Raw genomic sequence first — 13,450 nt, 5'->3', positions numbered from 1 at the left:
AATACAAATATTGAATAAACACTTTCAAATTGCTCATAAAAGAGTTAAAATAACGTTTGACGGCATCCAAATTTAAAAAATAGCCCTGGAGGGTCACAATACCAAACCTCTTTTTTTTTTTACAAATCAAGCACTTCGTTCTTTTCAACCAGAATTCCAGTGGGCTGGGATTGGAGCTAAGGATAACTCGACTGGGAAAATTTGGAAGGGGATTCGTTAATGACGGAGAGCACATCTCAATGATATGATATGATGCGGCCCCTCCGGTGGGAGGTTCGAGTCCTCCCTCGGGTGTGTGCGTTGTCCTTAGCGTAAGTTAGTTTAAGTAGTGTGTAAGTCTAAGGAACCAATGACCTCAGCAGTTTGGTCCCTTAGGAATTCACACACATTTGAACATTTGAATGATATGATGTCGTTTTTGAAATACAGCTGTTAGGTCTCACTTAGAATGACAGCCATCACTATGTACTGGATAACTCATAGTGTAACATTCCGTAGCGTTAATTTTTCAGCACTGTACAGTGTAACTGAATTCTTGCCGAAAGCGTGGAAATATAGAAGAGGATGTAGAGAAGTTAGTTCGTTCAGATTTTGGGATGTTGTGTTCAAAAATGCTCAAATGTGTGTGAAATCTTATGTGACTTAACTGCTAAGGTCATTAGTCCCTAAGCTTACACACTACTTAACCTAAATTATCTTAAGGACAAACACACACACTCATGCCCGCGGGAGGACTCCAACCTCCGCCGGCACCATGCGCACAGCCCATGACTGATACGCCTTAGACCGCGCCGGATGTTGTGTATCATCTAGATAAACCAGAGAACTACAGAATATAGTGAGTTATACCATGAAATGCATTGGATAAACTGTACTACGATTATATTTATTTTTTGAATGCCTAACAGAAAAACACCAAATTGGAATTATATTTTTCTGCAAGATAAATATCGGTGAACTTTTTCGCTGTTGCTCACTTACTAATGAAACCTGTTTACTTGCATCACTTAACTAGTTTGGTTTCGAATATTCCGTTTAGTCTCAGTATGAGTGTTTATTTTCTTCAATTCGTCGGCTTGTCCTTCATCCTGTTCTCTCTTTTATATATTCCTTTGTGTATTCGTTGAAGCTTCTACATTACTGGACATTAAAATTGCTACACCAAGAAGAAATGCAGATGATAAACGGGTATTCATTGGACAAACATATTATACTAGAACTGACATGTGATTACATTTTCACGCAATTTGGATGCATAGATTCTGAGAAATCAGTACCCAAAACAACCACCTCTGGCCGTAATAACGGCCTTGATATGCCTGGGCATTGAGTCAAACAGAGCTTGGATGGCGTGTACAGGTACAGCTGCCCATGCAGCTTCAACACGATACCACAGTTCATTAAGAGTAATGACTGGCGTATTGTGACGAGCCAGTTGCTCGGCCACCATTGACCAGACGTTTACAGTTGGTGAGAGATCTGGAGAATGTGCTGGCCAGGGCAGCAGTCGAACATTTTCTGTATCCATAAACGCCCGTACAGGACCTGCAACATGCGGTCGTGCGTTATCCTGCTGAAATGTAGGGTTTCGCAGGGATCGAATGAAGGGTAGAGCCACGGGTCGTAACACATCTGAAATGTAACGTCCACTGTTCAAAGTACCGTCAGCGCGAACAAGAGGTGCCCGAGACGTGTAACCAATGGCCCCCGATACCATCACGCCGGGTGATACGCCAGTATGGCGATGACGAATACACGCTTCCAATGTGCGTTCACCGCGATGTCGCCAAACACGGATGCGACCATCATGATGCTGCAAACAGAACCTGGATTCATCTGAAAAAATGACGTTTTGCCATTCGTGCAACCAGGTTCGTCGTTGAGTAAACCATCGCAGGCGCTCCTGTCTGTGATGCAGCGTCAAGGATAACCGCAGCCATGGTCTCCGAGCTGATTGTCCATGTTGCTGCAAACGTCGTCCAACTGTTCGTGCAGATGGCTGTTGTCTTGCAAACGTCCCCATCTGTTGACTCAGGGATAGAGACGTGGCTGCACGATCCGTTACAGCCATGCGGATAAGATGCCTGTCATCTCGACTGCTAGTGACACGAGACCGTTGCGATCCAGCACGGCGTTCCGTATTACCCTCCTGAACCCACCGATTCCATATTCTGCTAACAGTCATTGGATCTCGACCAACGCGAGCAGCAATGTCGCGATAAGATAAACCGCAATTGCGATAGGCTACAATCGGACCTTTATTAAAGTCGGAAACGTGATGGTACGCATTTCTGCTCCTTACACGAGGTATCACAACAACGTTTCAACAGGCGACGCTATTCAACTGCTGTTTGTGTGTGGGAAATCGGTCGGAAACTTTCCTCATGTCAGCATGTTGTAGGTGTCGCCACCGGCGCCAACCTTGTATGAATACTCTGAAAAGCTAATCATTTGCATATCACAGCGTCTTCTTCCTGTAGGTTAAATTTCGCGTCTGTAGCACGTCATCTTCGTGGTGTAGCAATTTTAATGGCCAGTAGTGCACTATAAACAGCTTTATCGTAGGACTGATAGACACAGAGAGAAAAATACTAGTACAAGAAGATGTATTTTTGTTCCGTACAAGATGGAATATCGAAAAAAAATGTATGTTGAGATTCAACAGATAGGAGGGAGACGAGAATTAAATTGTGATAGGGGGTGTGAACTCAATAGAAGATAATGCAAGAGACGGGAAAATAGTAGTGATTTAGGGGAAAGGAACGAAAATGGATGCAGATTGACATAATTTCGCACAGAGCACAATTTAATCGATCGAGGCACTTGTAAGAATAATAAAAAACTACTGTAAGCATGGAAGAGATATGAAGACATCGATACATTTCAGATAGATGATATAATGCTAAGACAGAGAATTCGTAACCAGATTTGGTACGCTAAAGCATATCTAGGACCATAGTCGTATATGGTGCATGTTCACAATTTGTTGAATGTGAATTGCAGATTAAAAGTGAGTAAACTACAGGAAAGTAATAAATGAAGAAACTGGAACCTGTAAAGAACCGGAAGTTGTTGAGAATTTCAAAGAAAACTCTGCGCAACTTTTGCCTGAAAGAATAAAAATGAACGTAATAGAAGACGAATAGGAAGCTTTGAGGGATGTAAAACTGATGGCAGCAGACCAGCTACTAGGCACGAAGACAAGGACCAGTAGAAATAGTTTGACAGTACACGAGATAATGAATAACAATTACAAAAGGAAAAATATAAACACACAGCAATTTAAGTAGGCAAAAATGGATGCAGGCATCTAACAAATGAGATTGACAGTAAGCGTTAAACTGGTAAGCAGCGGTGGCTAGGGGATATGGAAACCTACAGACACATGCATGACTCTGGGAAAGATAGACCCACGTATAACATAGTTAAGTAAATGTTGAAGAAAAGAAATGCAACGGTATAAATATCAAAAATCTATATACCCAGCCAGTACTAAGCACAAAAGAAAAGATTCAAAGGTGAAAGGAATACATAGAAGAGTAATACAAAGGAAAGAAGCTTTAGAACAATATTGTGGAAAGGTAGGAGGACGTAGATGAAAATGAAAAGACAGCTGTGATACAGCGAGAAGAATTTCAGAGAACATTGAAGGACCTAAGACAGAACAAGGCACCTGAAGCACACCACAGTTACTCTGATTTATTGAAATCCTTGAGAGACCCAGCCATGACGAATCTATTCCACATCCATACATCGACCCACATCAACATCCATACTCCGCAAGCCACCTGACAGTGTGTGGCGGAGGGTACCTCGAGTACCTCTATCGGTTCTCCCTTCTATTCCAGTCTCTTATTGTTCGTGGAAAGAAAGATTGTCTGTATGCTTCTGTATGGGCTCTAATCTCTCTGATATTATCCTCACGGTCTCTTCGCGAGATATACGTAGGAGGGAGCAATATACTGCGTGACTCCTTGGTGAAGGTATGTTCTCGAAACTTCAACAAAAGCCCGAGCTATTGAGAGTCTCCCTTGCAGAGTCTTCCACTGGAGTTCATCTATCATCTCCGTAACGCTTTCGCGATTACTAAATGATCCTGTAACGAAGCGCGCTGCTCTCCGTTGGATCTTCTCTATCCCTTATATCAACCCTATCTGGTTCATGATCCCACACTACTGAGCGGTATTCAAGCAGTGGGCGAACAAGCATACTGTAACCTACTTCCTTTGTTTTCGGATTGCATTTCCTTAGGATTCTTCCAATGAATCTCAGTCTGGCATCTGCTTTACCTACGATCTACTTTATATGATAATTGCCCGCATCTCGTGGTCGTGCGGTAGCGTTCTCGCTTCCCACGCCCGGGTTCCCGGGTTCGATTCCCGGCGGGGTCAGGGATTTTCTCTGCCTCGTGATGGCTGGGTGTTGTGTGCTGTCCTTAGGTTAGTTAGGTTTAAGTAGTTCTAAGTTCTAGGGGACTGATGACCATAGATGTTAAGTCCCATAGTGCTCAGAGCCATTTTTTTAATGATAATTCCATTTTAAATCACTCCTAATGCGTACTCCCAGATAATTTATGGAATTAACTGCTTCCAGTTGCTGACCTGCTACATTGTAGCTAAATGATAAAGGATTTTTCTTTCTATGTATTCGCAGCACATTACACTTGTCTACATTGAGATTCAATTGCCATTCCCTGCACCATGCGTTAATTCGTTGCAGATCCTCCTGCGTTTCAGTACAATTTTCCATTGTTACAACCTCTCGATGTACTACAGCATCATCCGCCAAAAGCCTCAGTGAACTTCCGGTGTTATCCACAAGGTCATTTATATATATTGTGAATAGCAACGGTCCTACGACACTCCCCTGCGGCACACCTGAAATCACTCTTACTTCAGAAGACTTCTCTCCATTGAGAATGACATGCTATGTTCTGTTATCTAGGAACTCTTCAATCCAATCACACAGTTGGTCTGATAGTCCATATCCTCTTGGTTTGTTCATTAAACTACTGTGGGGAACTGTATCAAACGCCTTGCGAAAGTCAAGAAACACGGCGTCTACCTGTGAACCCGTGTCTATGGCCCTTTGAGTCTCGTGCACGAATAGCGCGAGCTGGGTTTCACACGATCGTCTTTTTCGAAACTCATGCTGATTCCCACAGAGTAGATTTCTAGTCTCCGGAAAAGTCATTACACTCGAACATAATACGTGTTCCAAAATTCTACAACTGATCGACGTTAGAGATATATGCAAGATATATGAGGTAGACAAGGGAATAAACGAGGCAATATTGACCTAAGATTTATCTTAGAAGGTAGACTGAAGTAAGGCAATTAACATTTACAGAATTTGTAGATTTAGAGAACGCTTTGGACAATATTGATTGGAACACACTCTTTGAAATTTTGAAGGCAGTCGGAATGAATTAAAAGTAATGAAAGATTATCAATAGATTGAATAGAAACGACACTTCAGTTGTAAGAGGGAAGAACAGGAAAGGGGCGCAATAGCTGTAAAGAAAGTGATAGAGATGTCTAGCTTATCTCCTGTGTTCTTCAATCTGTACATTGAGCAAACGGTTGCTGCAGCCCCCGATATTGCGGCGTCACAGTGGTGAGGTCACGTTCTGATCAATAGGTCTAACATGGAGTGAGGGTTAGTGGTTCAGTGCACGCCCAAAGACGTCAGTGATACAGAGATATCCGTAATAACATTTACTGATCGAGCAGAGTTTAAAAAGCTATTCAGAGCTGCCATCAGCGGCCAGGTGAATGTGCACGTCCTGTGAAGGAGTGCTGACGCCTCATCACCGAGTTGTGACGTCACTGCCACAGGTCAGTGTCACGACCACATGCTGTGCTGGCATCGGTGATGGGTCGAGGAAGGCGCTGTCCGCCCAGTTCTTTTGCAATGAGCCAGTACAGCTACCACCTCGAAGACTACCTAGGAGGAGACTCTGGTCCAGGATGCTGGTTGTCGTGAATACTAGACCCTGCTCACCCACTACGAATCGACCAAGACTGCAGCCACTCCTCAGGAGTCGGCCAAGAGGCTGGGTCGAGGCGCCTCTCCTGATCTGTGCAAAGAAGGCAGTTTGCAGGTTATTTGTGATGACCCAGTACTGGAGGAGGACTGGCCGCTCACCAGTCTTCTCATCCACGATGATCCAGTAGGGAGCACTGGCAGATCACGGCTGTGGCATGCAACGGGTTGGCTGGCTCTTAGTGTTGGGGTCAGCATGCAAGTAGCAGGATGATCATAATCGATCAGCATGTTGTTGTTTCACTGAAGCTCAATAGTCTGTCATTCTCTCTGGTTCTAGCGATGTGGACAGAATGACAACATGGAAATGATGGCATTTCCAGCAGGGTAATAAAAGCTTGTTTCCAAGATATAAGTGGGATTCTTAGTCACATATTTAATAACTCTCTGAAGCAGGGTATTTTCACACTAGGCTGAAGTATGCCACTTCATAAAAAAGGGGATACGTCTGATGTCAACAACTACTGCCCAATCTCTATTCTGGCTGCCTTATCCAAAATTCTTGAAAAAGTAATGTATTGTAGAGTAGCTTCACACCTTTGTAAAAATAAAGTTTTAACAAAATGTCAGTTTGGTTTCCAGAAGGGTTTTTCAACGGAAAATGCTATATATACTTTCACTAATGAAATATTAAATGCTCTGAGTAACCAGAAGTCTTCAAAATGGTTCAAATGGCTGTGAGCACTATGGGACTTAACTTCTAAGGTCATCAGTCCCCTAGAACTTAGAACTACTTAAACCTAACTAACCTAAGGACATCACACACATCCATGCCCGAGGCAGGATTCGAACCTGCGACCGTAGCGGCCGCGCGGCTCCAGACTGTAGCGCCTTTAACCGCTTGGCCACCATGGCCGGCCAGAAGTCTCTTGTTGGGATTTTTTGTGATCTCTCAAAGGCTTTTGATTGTGTAAATCATGGAATACTTCTAGATAAGCTCAAGTACTGTGGTATGAATGGGACAGTGCTCAAATGATTTAAATCATACGTAGCTGGAAGATTGCAAAAAGTTGATATAAGCAGTTCACATAATATGCAAAAAACTGGTGATTTCTCAAACTGGGGAACAATCAGGAATGGGGTGCCGCAAGGTTCGGTCTTGGGTCCTCTGCTGTTCTTAATATATATTAATGACTTGCCATTCTATATTCACGAAGATGCAAAGCTGGTACTTTTTGCCAATGATACAAGTATAGCTGTCACACCCAACAGACAAGAATTAACTGGTGAAATTGTAAACGATGTTCTCTGCAAATGGGCCCTCATTAAACTTTGACAAAACACAGTACTTACAGTTCCACACAGTAAATGGAATGACACCATTAATAAATATAGACTTCGATCAGAAATCGGTAGCTAAGGTAGATTATTCAAAATTTCTAGGTGTATGCATTGATGAAGCGTTTAACTGGATAAAACACACTGAGGATCTGCTGAAACGTTTGAGTTCAGCCACTTAAGCTATTAGGGTCATTGCAAATTTTGGCGATATACATCTCAGTAAATTAGCTTACGACGCCTATTTTCATTCTCTGCTTCCGTGTGGCTTCATATTCTTGGGTAACTCATCATTGAGTAAAAGAGTATTCATTGCACAAAAGCGTATAATCAGAATAATTGCTGGAGCTCATTCAAGATCATCCTGCAGACACTTGTTCAAAGAGTTAGAGATCTTCACTGTAGCCTCACAGAATATAAATATTCACTTATGAAATTTATTATTAACAATCCGAACGAATTCAAAAGTAATAGCAGTGTACAAGGCTACAACACTAGGATAAATGATGATATTCACTACTCAAGGTTAAATCTAACTGTGGCTCAGAAGGGGGTAAATTATGCTGCCAAAAAAATCTTTGGTCACTCACCTAATAGCATCAAACGTCTGACAGATAGTCATATAGCATTTAAAAGGAAATTAAAAGAATTTCTTAATGGCAACTCCTTATACTCATTAGATGAATTTTCGGATATAGCAATTGGGTAATTTTCCCAACTCCCACAAAAAAAGAAAAAAAAGTTAAAAATATTAAGTGTCATGTAATATTTAGTGTAATGTAATATCTTGTATAGAAACCTTTTATTAACCTGACACGTTCCTCATCATTACGAAGTGTCGTACTCATGATCTACGGAACAAGTACTAACCTAATCTCTTCTTTGAGCTCCAAAAGTCTATTTAACGGGTCAAGACCACGCCTATGATGTAGTGGCTCTGGTTGTATGAGCGCATTTCTCCTCATTTATCCTTACTGTTAGCGCTCCTTGTCTCACTTTGGTAATTTCAACAACGATTCTAGGTCGCTGAGGTCAGTCCTTTTTGTGTCTACGTTTGATTTTGTACGATATTACGCTGCTTCTGTTGTTAAGAAGAATGAGCCAATGTTCCTTCGGGCACTCATGCATGTCTGAAGGAACAGGAACAGCAGCTAAAGCTGTTATGAAATACATTAAATATATTCGCTGTTGCTAACACGAACAACCATATGCTGTATAAGCGAATGACGACAGTGAAAATGTGTTCCGGACCGGAATTCGTACCTGGGTTTCCCACTTTAGGCGAGCGGTCGCCTCGACCAAATGGCTAACCACGCACAAGCCATGGCCAGACTCAAACTACCATATGTTGTCGTTGCCGCATCACAACCTGTACACGTTATGTAATTCCTGTACAGGGGAGGACATTTTAATGAAAGTCGCTGCCTGGTGCATGTCAGAACTTTACACTGAAGTTACATGCTGTTACCTCACACTGCCTTTTTATGTAGCACAGGAGTGCTTGGAGTTCTGTCCCGTTTCGACGTCCACTGCATTGGCGGTACATCTTGTTGACATAACTATTGGTGCACCAGCCCAGTGGTAGCCTAAACTTTTCCAATCTCGCCTAGGAGAACTTTAACAAAATTTTAAACCTGCACAGTGAAATTATTCTTCTGTCCACCCCAGTAAAGGATGCCAGGGAGAAAATAATAAAGTCAATTGAAATTTCAGGGAGAAGAAATAAAACTTTAAGGTTTTGCCGATGAATTTATAATTCTCTCAGAAACCACAGAGTACTAGGATGATCAGTTGACTGGATCTGATAGTGTCTTGAAAGGACGTTATGAGATGAACATCAACAAAAGTAAAACTGGTGGAATGTACTATAATCAAATTAGGTGATGCAGATGGAATTCGATTAGGGAATATGACACAAAGTAGTGGTCGAGTTTGGCTTTTTAGGTAGCAAATTAACCGACGATGGGATAAGAAGGAAGCAAAAATTTCTGAAAAAGAGAAATATTTCATCATCTAATAAAAATTTAAGTATTACGAAGTCTTTTCTGAAAGTATTTACGTATTGCATTTTATGGGAGTCAAACCTTGACTTTAAGCAGATCAGGCAAGAAGACAATAGAAGTTTTTGAAATATTATGACACAGAAGAATGTAAGAAATTAGATGGGCAGATCGGTAAATGTTATCACCACTGTTACAACGAAGTCACAAAAAATGGTTCAAATGGCTCTGAGCACTATGGGACTTAACATCTGAGGTCATCAGTCCCTTGAACTTAGAACTACTTAAACCTAACTAACCTAAGGAGATCACACACATCCATGCCCGAGGCAGGATTCGAACCTGCGACCGTAGCAGTCGCGCGACGAAGTAACAGAATTATGGACCAAGCCGAAATTGACTACTTTCTTCAGCAGTTCTTTTATCACACAAAATCTTTTAACGTCAGTGTCAATAGATATATGTTAATCTCTCAGATCTACCGACTGTCACGACATTTTTCACTGATACTTACATACAGGTTGTCTTCTTTGTTTCTCGCCTTCTTGTCTTCCCAGCTGCTGTTACACAAGTGATGTAGGTTAAACAGACTGCGATAAAGTGTAATAGAGACCAACTGCGTTTCGTTTCATTTTAAAGCATCTTCGGTGATAACTGTAACAATATAGTTTTCCTTACAATTTTGATTTGCAGGGATCATGGACGGGTCTCGTCCTTTAACTTACTACTACCATAACAGTTAAAGCACGAGAACTGTTCATGATCCTACCAAACCAAAGTTTAGGAAAACCAGTACTGTTGCAGTGGCCACTGAAGATGCTTTAAAACAAAGCAAAACGAGTTAGGTCGTAACTAGACATTACTGCAGTTGCAAAATATGGTATTTAACCTACATAACTTGGATAACTGCGTAGTATGACTAATAATTTTACTGATCTATTTTGGGCAAGTTAATTAAAAACACGTCAATATGTCTGTAGATTCATTTAGATCCTGATATTTTCTCAGCTGCAATGAACTCTTGTAAAATATTTTAAAAATATCCTGATTTTGACAGAACTCCATTTTTACCACTTTGAAAGAACTGTATTGTGTCCATTTACTCTCAAGATGTATTAATGATATGGAATGATGTCAACAGGTATCGGGAAAACATGAAGAAGTTATCTTCAGTGTACCGTGAGCACCAGGCACAGTCGCTGCCACAAGCCATCTGGTGGATAGAATACATACTACGACACCAGGGAGCTCCACACCTGCGGAGCGCTGCTATGGATCTCAGCTGGTACCAGCTGTTGCTGCTAGATGTCATCGCCTTCATGCTGGTTGTGGCAACAATTGCTACTACTGTGCTATACTCACTGACGAGATATCTGATGTCTGTCATATGTAAGACCAAAAAACAAAAGACTCAATGATGAATTGCGTTTCACTAGCATCAAAGGAGTAAAGGCCTTAGTGCAAGTGACAGCCATTGGATACATAAAAAACGATATGTTATGGCTTGTTACAATCAAGCTACGGTTTGATAAACAGCGATGTTTGTATTTTTAGTTGTTCTTGTGTATGTGTGATAGTTGTATGTGGCCACATGCCAGAAATTTATGGAAGGTGGTATGAGGGTGATTGTACTGCTAATTGTAGATTGTCTCATCTATACCGAGACATTGCACTGGCAATTAAGTGTTACATTTTCGTTTTTGATGTGTGCTGATCAAATAAATTATATATATTTTTATAATATGTTACCGTTTTGTAGGTAATTAACAATCAGCCTAATTTCACTTTTTACGATTCTCCTAAATAAAAAATTACAATGTTTCTCAGAATTAAAAATTAAGGCCTTTTTATGTAGAGAGCCGACAAGCAATGCGTTAAGATTAAATAAATTTGGCAAGAGCATTGGTTAGAACCTATTAGCTGCTGGTCAGAAATGTAAGTGCCCTAGTTGTCCTGTAAGCAGTTGGCTGTTTGAAAAATGGACAGATGGTATATTAAATTGACGAGCATGAGGTCTAGTTTTGCAAAAACGGGTTCATTTGCTTGAACATAATCAAGGTAATTAAAACAATTAGTCATTCATTTGAGGGAAAATTTTTGTTCGCATTTTCATAGCCACAAAAGAGTGAGAAATTGATAAATGGTTTATCAAGTTAACCGGCGTAGGACCACGATGTGCAGAAAAATACTTATTTGCTTGTAGATAATCAGGATAACTAAAAAACTTCAATTGTAAATTCATGTAAATTTGAAATATTCACCAACAGCTGTTGCTAGCTATGTAAATGAAGTGACAAAATGTGCATTTACTCAATAAACACCTACTTTGAACGTAAAAAGTTCAACTGGTGTGTTACCTAATTTTAAAAATTTTTCCTTCAAACAAGTACTAAATTTGCCAGGAAGGCAAAGGACATGTGAGACGATAAAGCTCCCAAAAAGGTGCCCATAAATTTTGATAGTGGACATGCCTCTGAGCGCATATTTAGTTGTGGATTGAGTGACAGACATAGCCTCGTGATCCGGCGTTTCACAGTTAAAGAGGTTTGGTAACAGGCCAAGTGGGGGCCGCGATGAACTGTACACAGCGGCATAGTTAGATGTGGATTGAGTGAGGGACACAGCCGCCAAATCCCAGCGTTTGACAGTGAAAGAGTTGTGGTAACAGGCCATGTGGGGGGGCGCGCGGAACTGTACACTGGGGCATAGTTAGTTGTGGATTGAATAACAGACATACACGACCGGTCTCAGCGTTTGACAGTGAAAGAGGTAACTGGTCATGTGGGGTCCATGCTGAAGTGTACACAGTGGCATAGTTAGTTGTGGATTGAGTGACACACATAGCCGCCCGAACCCAGCGATTGACAGTGAAAGAGGTGAGGTAACAGCCGATGTGGGGGCCGCACTGAACTGTACACAGAGACATAGTTAGTTGTGGATTGAGTGACAGACATAGCCGACCGATCCCAGCGTTTGGCAGTGAATGAGGTGTGGTATCAGGCCATGTGGGGGCAAAGCTCGACTGTACACAGTGGCATAGTTAGTTGTGGATTGAGTGACAGATATTGCCGCCCAATCCCAGCGTTTGACAGTGAAAGAGGTGTGGTAACTAACCACGTGGGTGCAGCGCTGTACTGTACAGAGCGGCATAGTTAGTGTGGATTGAGTAACAGACATAGCCACCCGAAACAAGCTTTTGACAGAGAAAGAGGTGTGGTAACAGGCCATGTGGGGTCCGCGCATAACTGTACACAGCGGCATAGTTAGTTATGGATTAAGTGACAGATACAGAAGCCCGAACACAGCATATGACAGTGAAAGAGGTGTGGTAACAGCCCATGTGGGGGGCCGCGCTGAACTGTACACTGGGGCATAGTTAGTTGTGGATTGAGTGACAGACATAGCCACCCGATCCCACAGTTTGACAGTGAATGTGGTGTGGTACCAGGCATTGTGGGGGCCGCTCTGGACTGTAAACAGCGGCATAGTTAGTTGTGGATTGAGTGACAGACATAGCCGCACGATCCCAACGTTTGACAGGGAAAAAGGAGTGGTAGCAGGCCATGAGGTGGCCGCGCTTAACTGTACACATCGGCAGAAATAGTTGTGGATTGAATTACAGACGTAGCCTCCCCATCCCAGCGCTTGACAGTGGAAGAGGTGTCGTAACAGGTCATGTGGGGGCCGCATTGAATTGTACACAGTCTCATAGTTAGTTGTGGATTGAGTGACAGACATAGCCGCCCGATCCCAATGTTTGACAGTGAAAGAGATGTGGTAACAGGCCATGTGGGGGCTGTGGTGGACTGTACACAGCGGCATGATTAGATGTGGATTGAGTGACAGACGTAGCATCCCGATCCCAGCGTTTGACAGTGAAAGAGGTATGGATGCAGTCTATGTGGGGGCCATGCTGAACTGTACACAGCGGCATAGGTATTTGTTGATAGAGTGACAGACGTAGCCGGTCGATCGTATGGTTTGAGAGTGAAAGAGGTGTGGTAACAGGACAAAAGGGGGCCATGCTGAACTGTACACTGCGGCATAGATGGTTGTGGCTTGATTGACAGACATAGCTGCCTGATCCCGGCGTTTGACACTGAAAGAGGTGTGGTACCAAGCCATGT

General features: G+C 42.2%; 1 protein-coding gene across 1 annotated transcript in view; it reads left to right on the top strand.

Moving 5' to 3' along the window:
* Window positions 1-11,036, top strand: part of LOC126177152 (UDP-glucosyltransferase 2-like) — a 48,251-nt gene extending 37,215 nt beyond the window's left edge. The window contains exon 7 of the mRNA XM_049924428.1: window positions 10,465-11,036. Within this exon, the coding sequence (XP_049780385.1) occupies window positions 10,465-10,741 (277 nt within the window). The 3' untranslated portion in view covers window positions 10,742-11,036. The remainder of the gene's footprint in view (window positions 1-10,464) is intronic.
* The last annotated feature ends 2,414 nt before the right edge of the window (window positions 11,037-13,450 follow it).

The sequence above is a fragment of the Schistocerca cancellata genome, chromosome 3 (genome assembly GCF_023864275.1).
Source record: "Schistocerca cancellata isolate TAMUIC-IGC-003103 chromosome 3, iqSchCanc2.1, whole genome shotgun sequence".
NCBI lineage: Eukaryota > Metazoa > Arthropoda > Insecta > Orthoptera > Acrididae > Schistocerca > Schistocerca cancellata.
The sequence above is the reverse complement of the archived record's forward strand: the minus strand, read 5'-3'. Positions and strand labels throughout refer to the sequence as shown.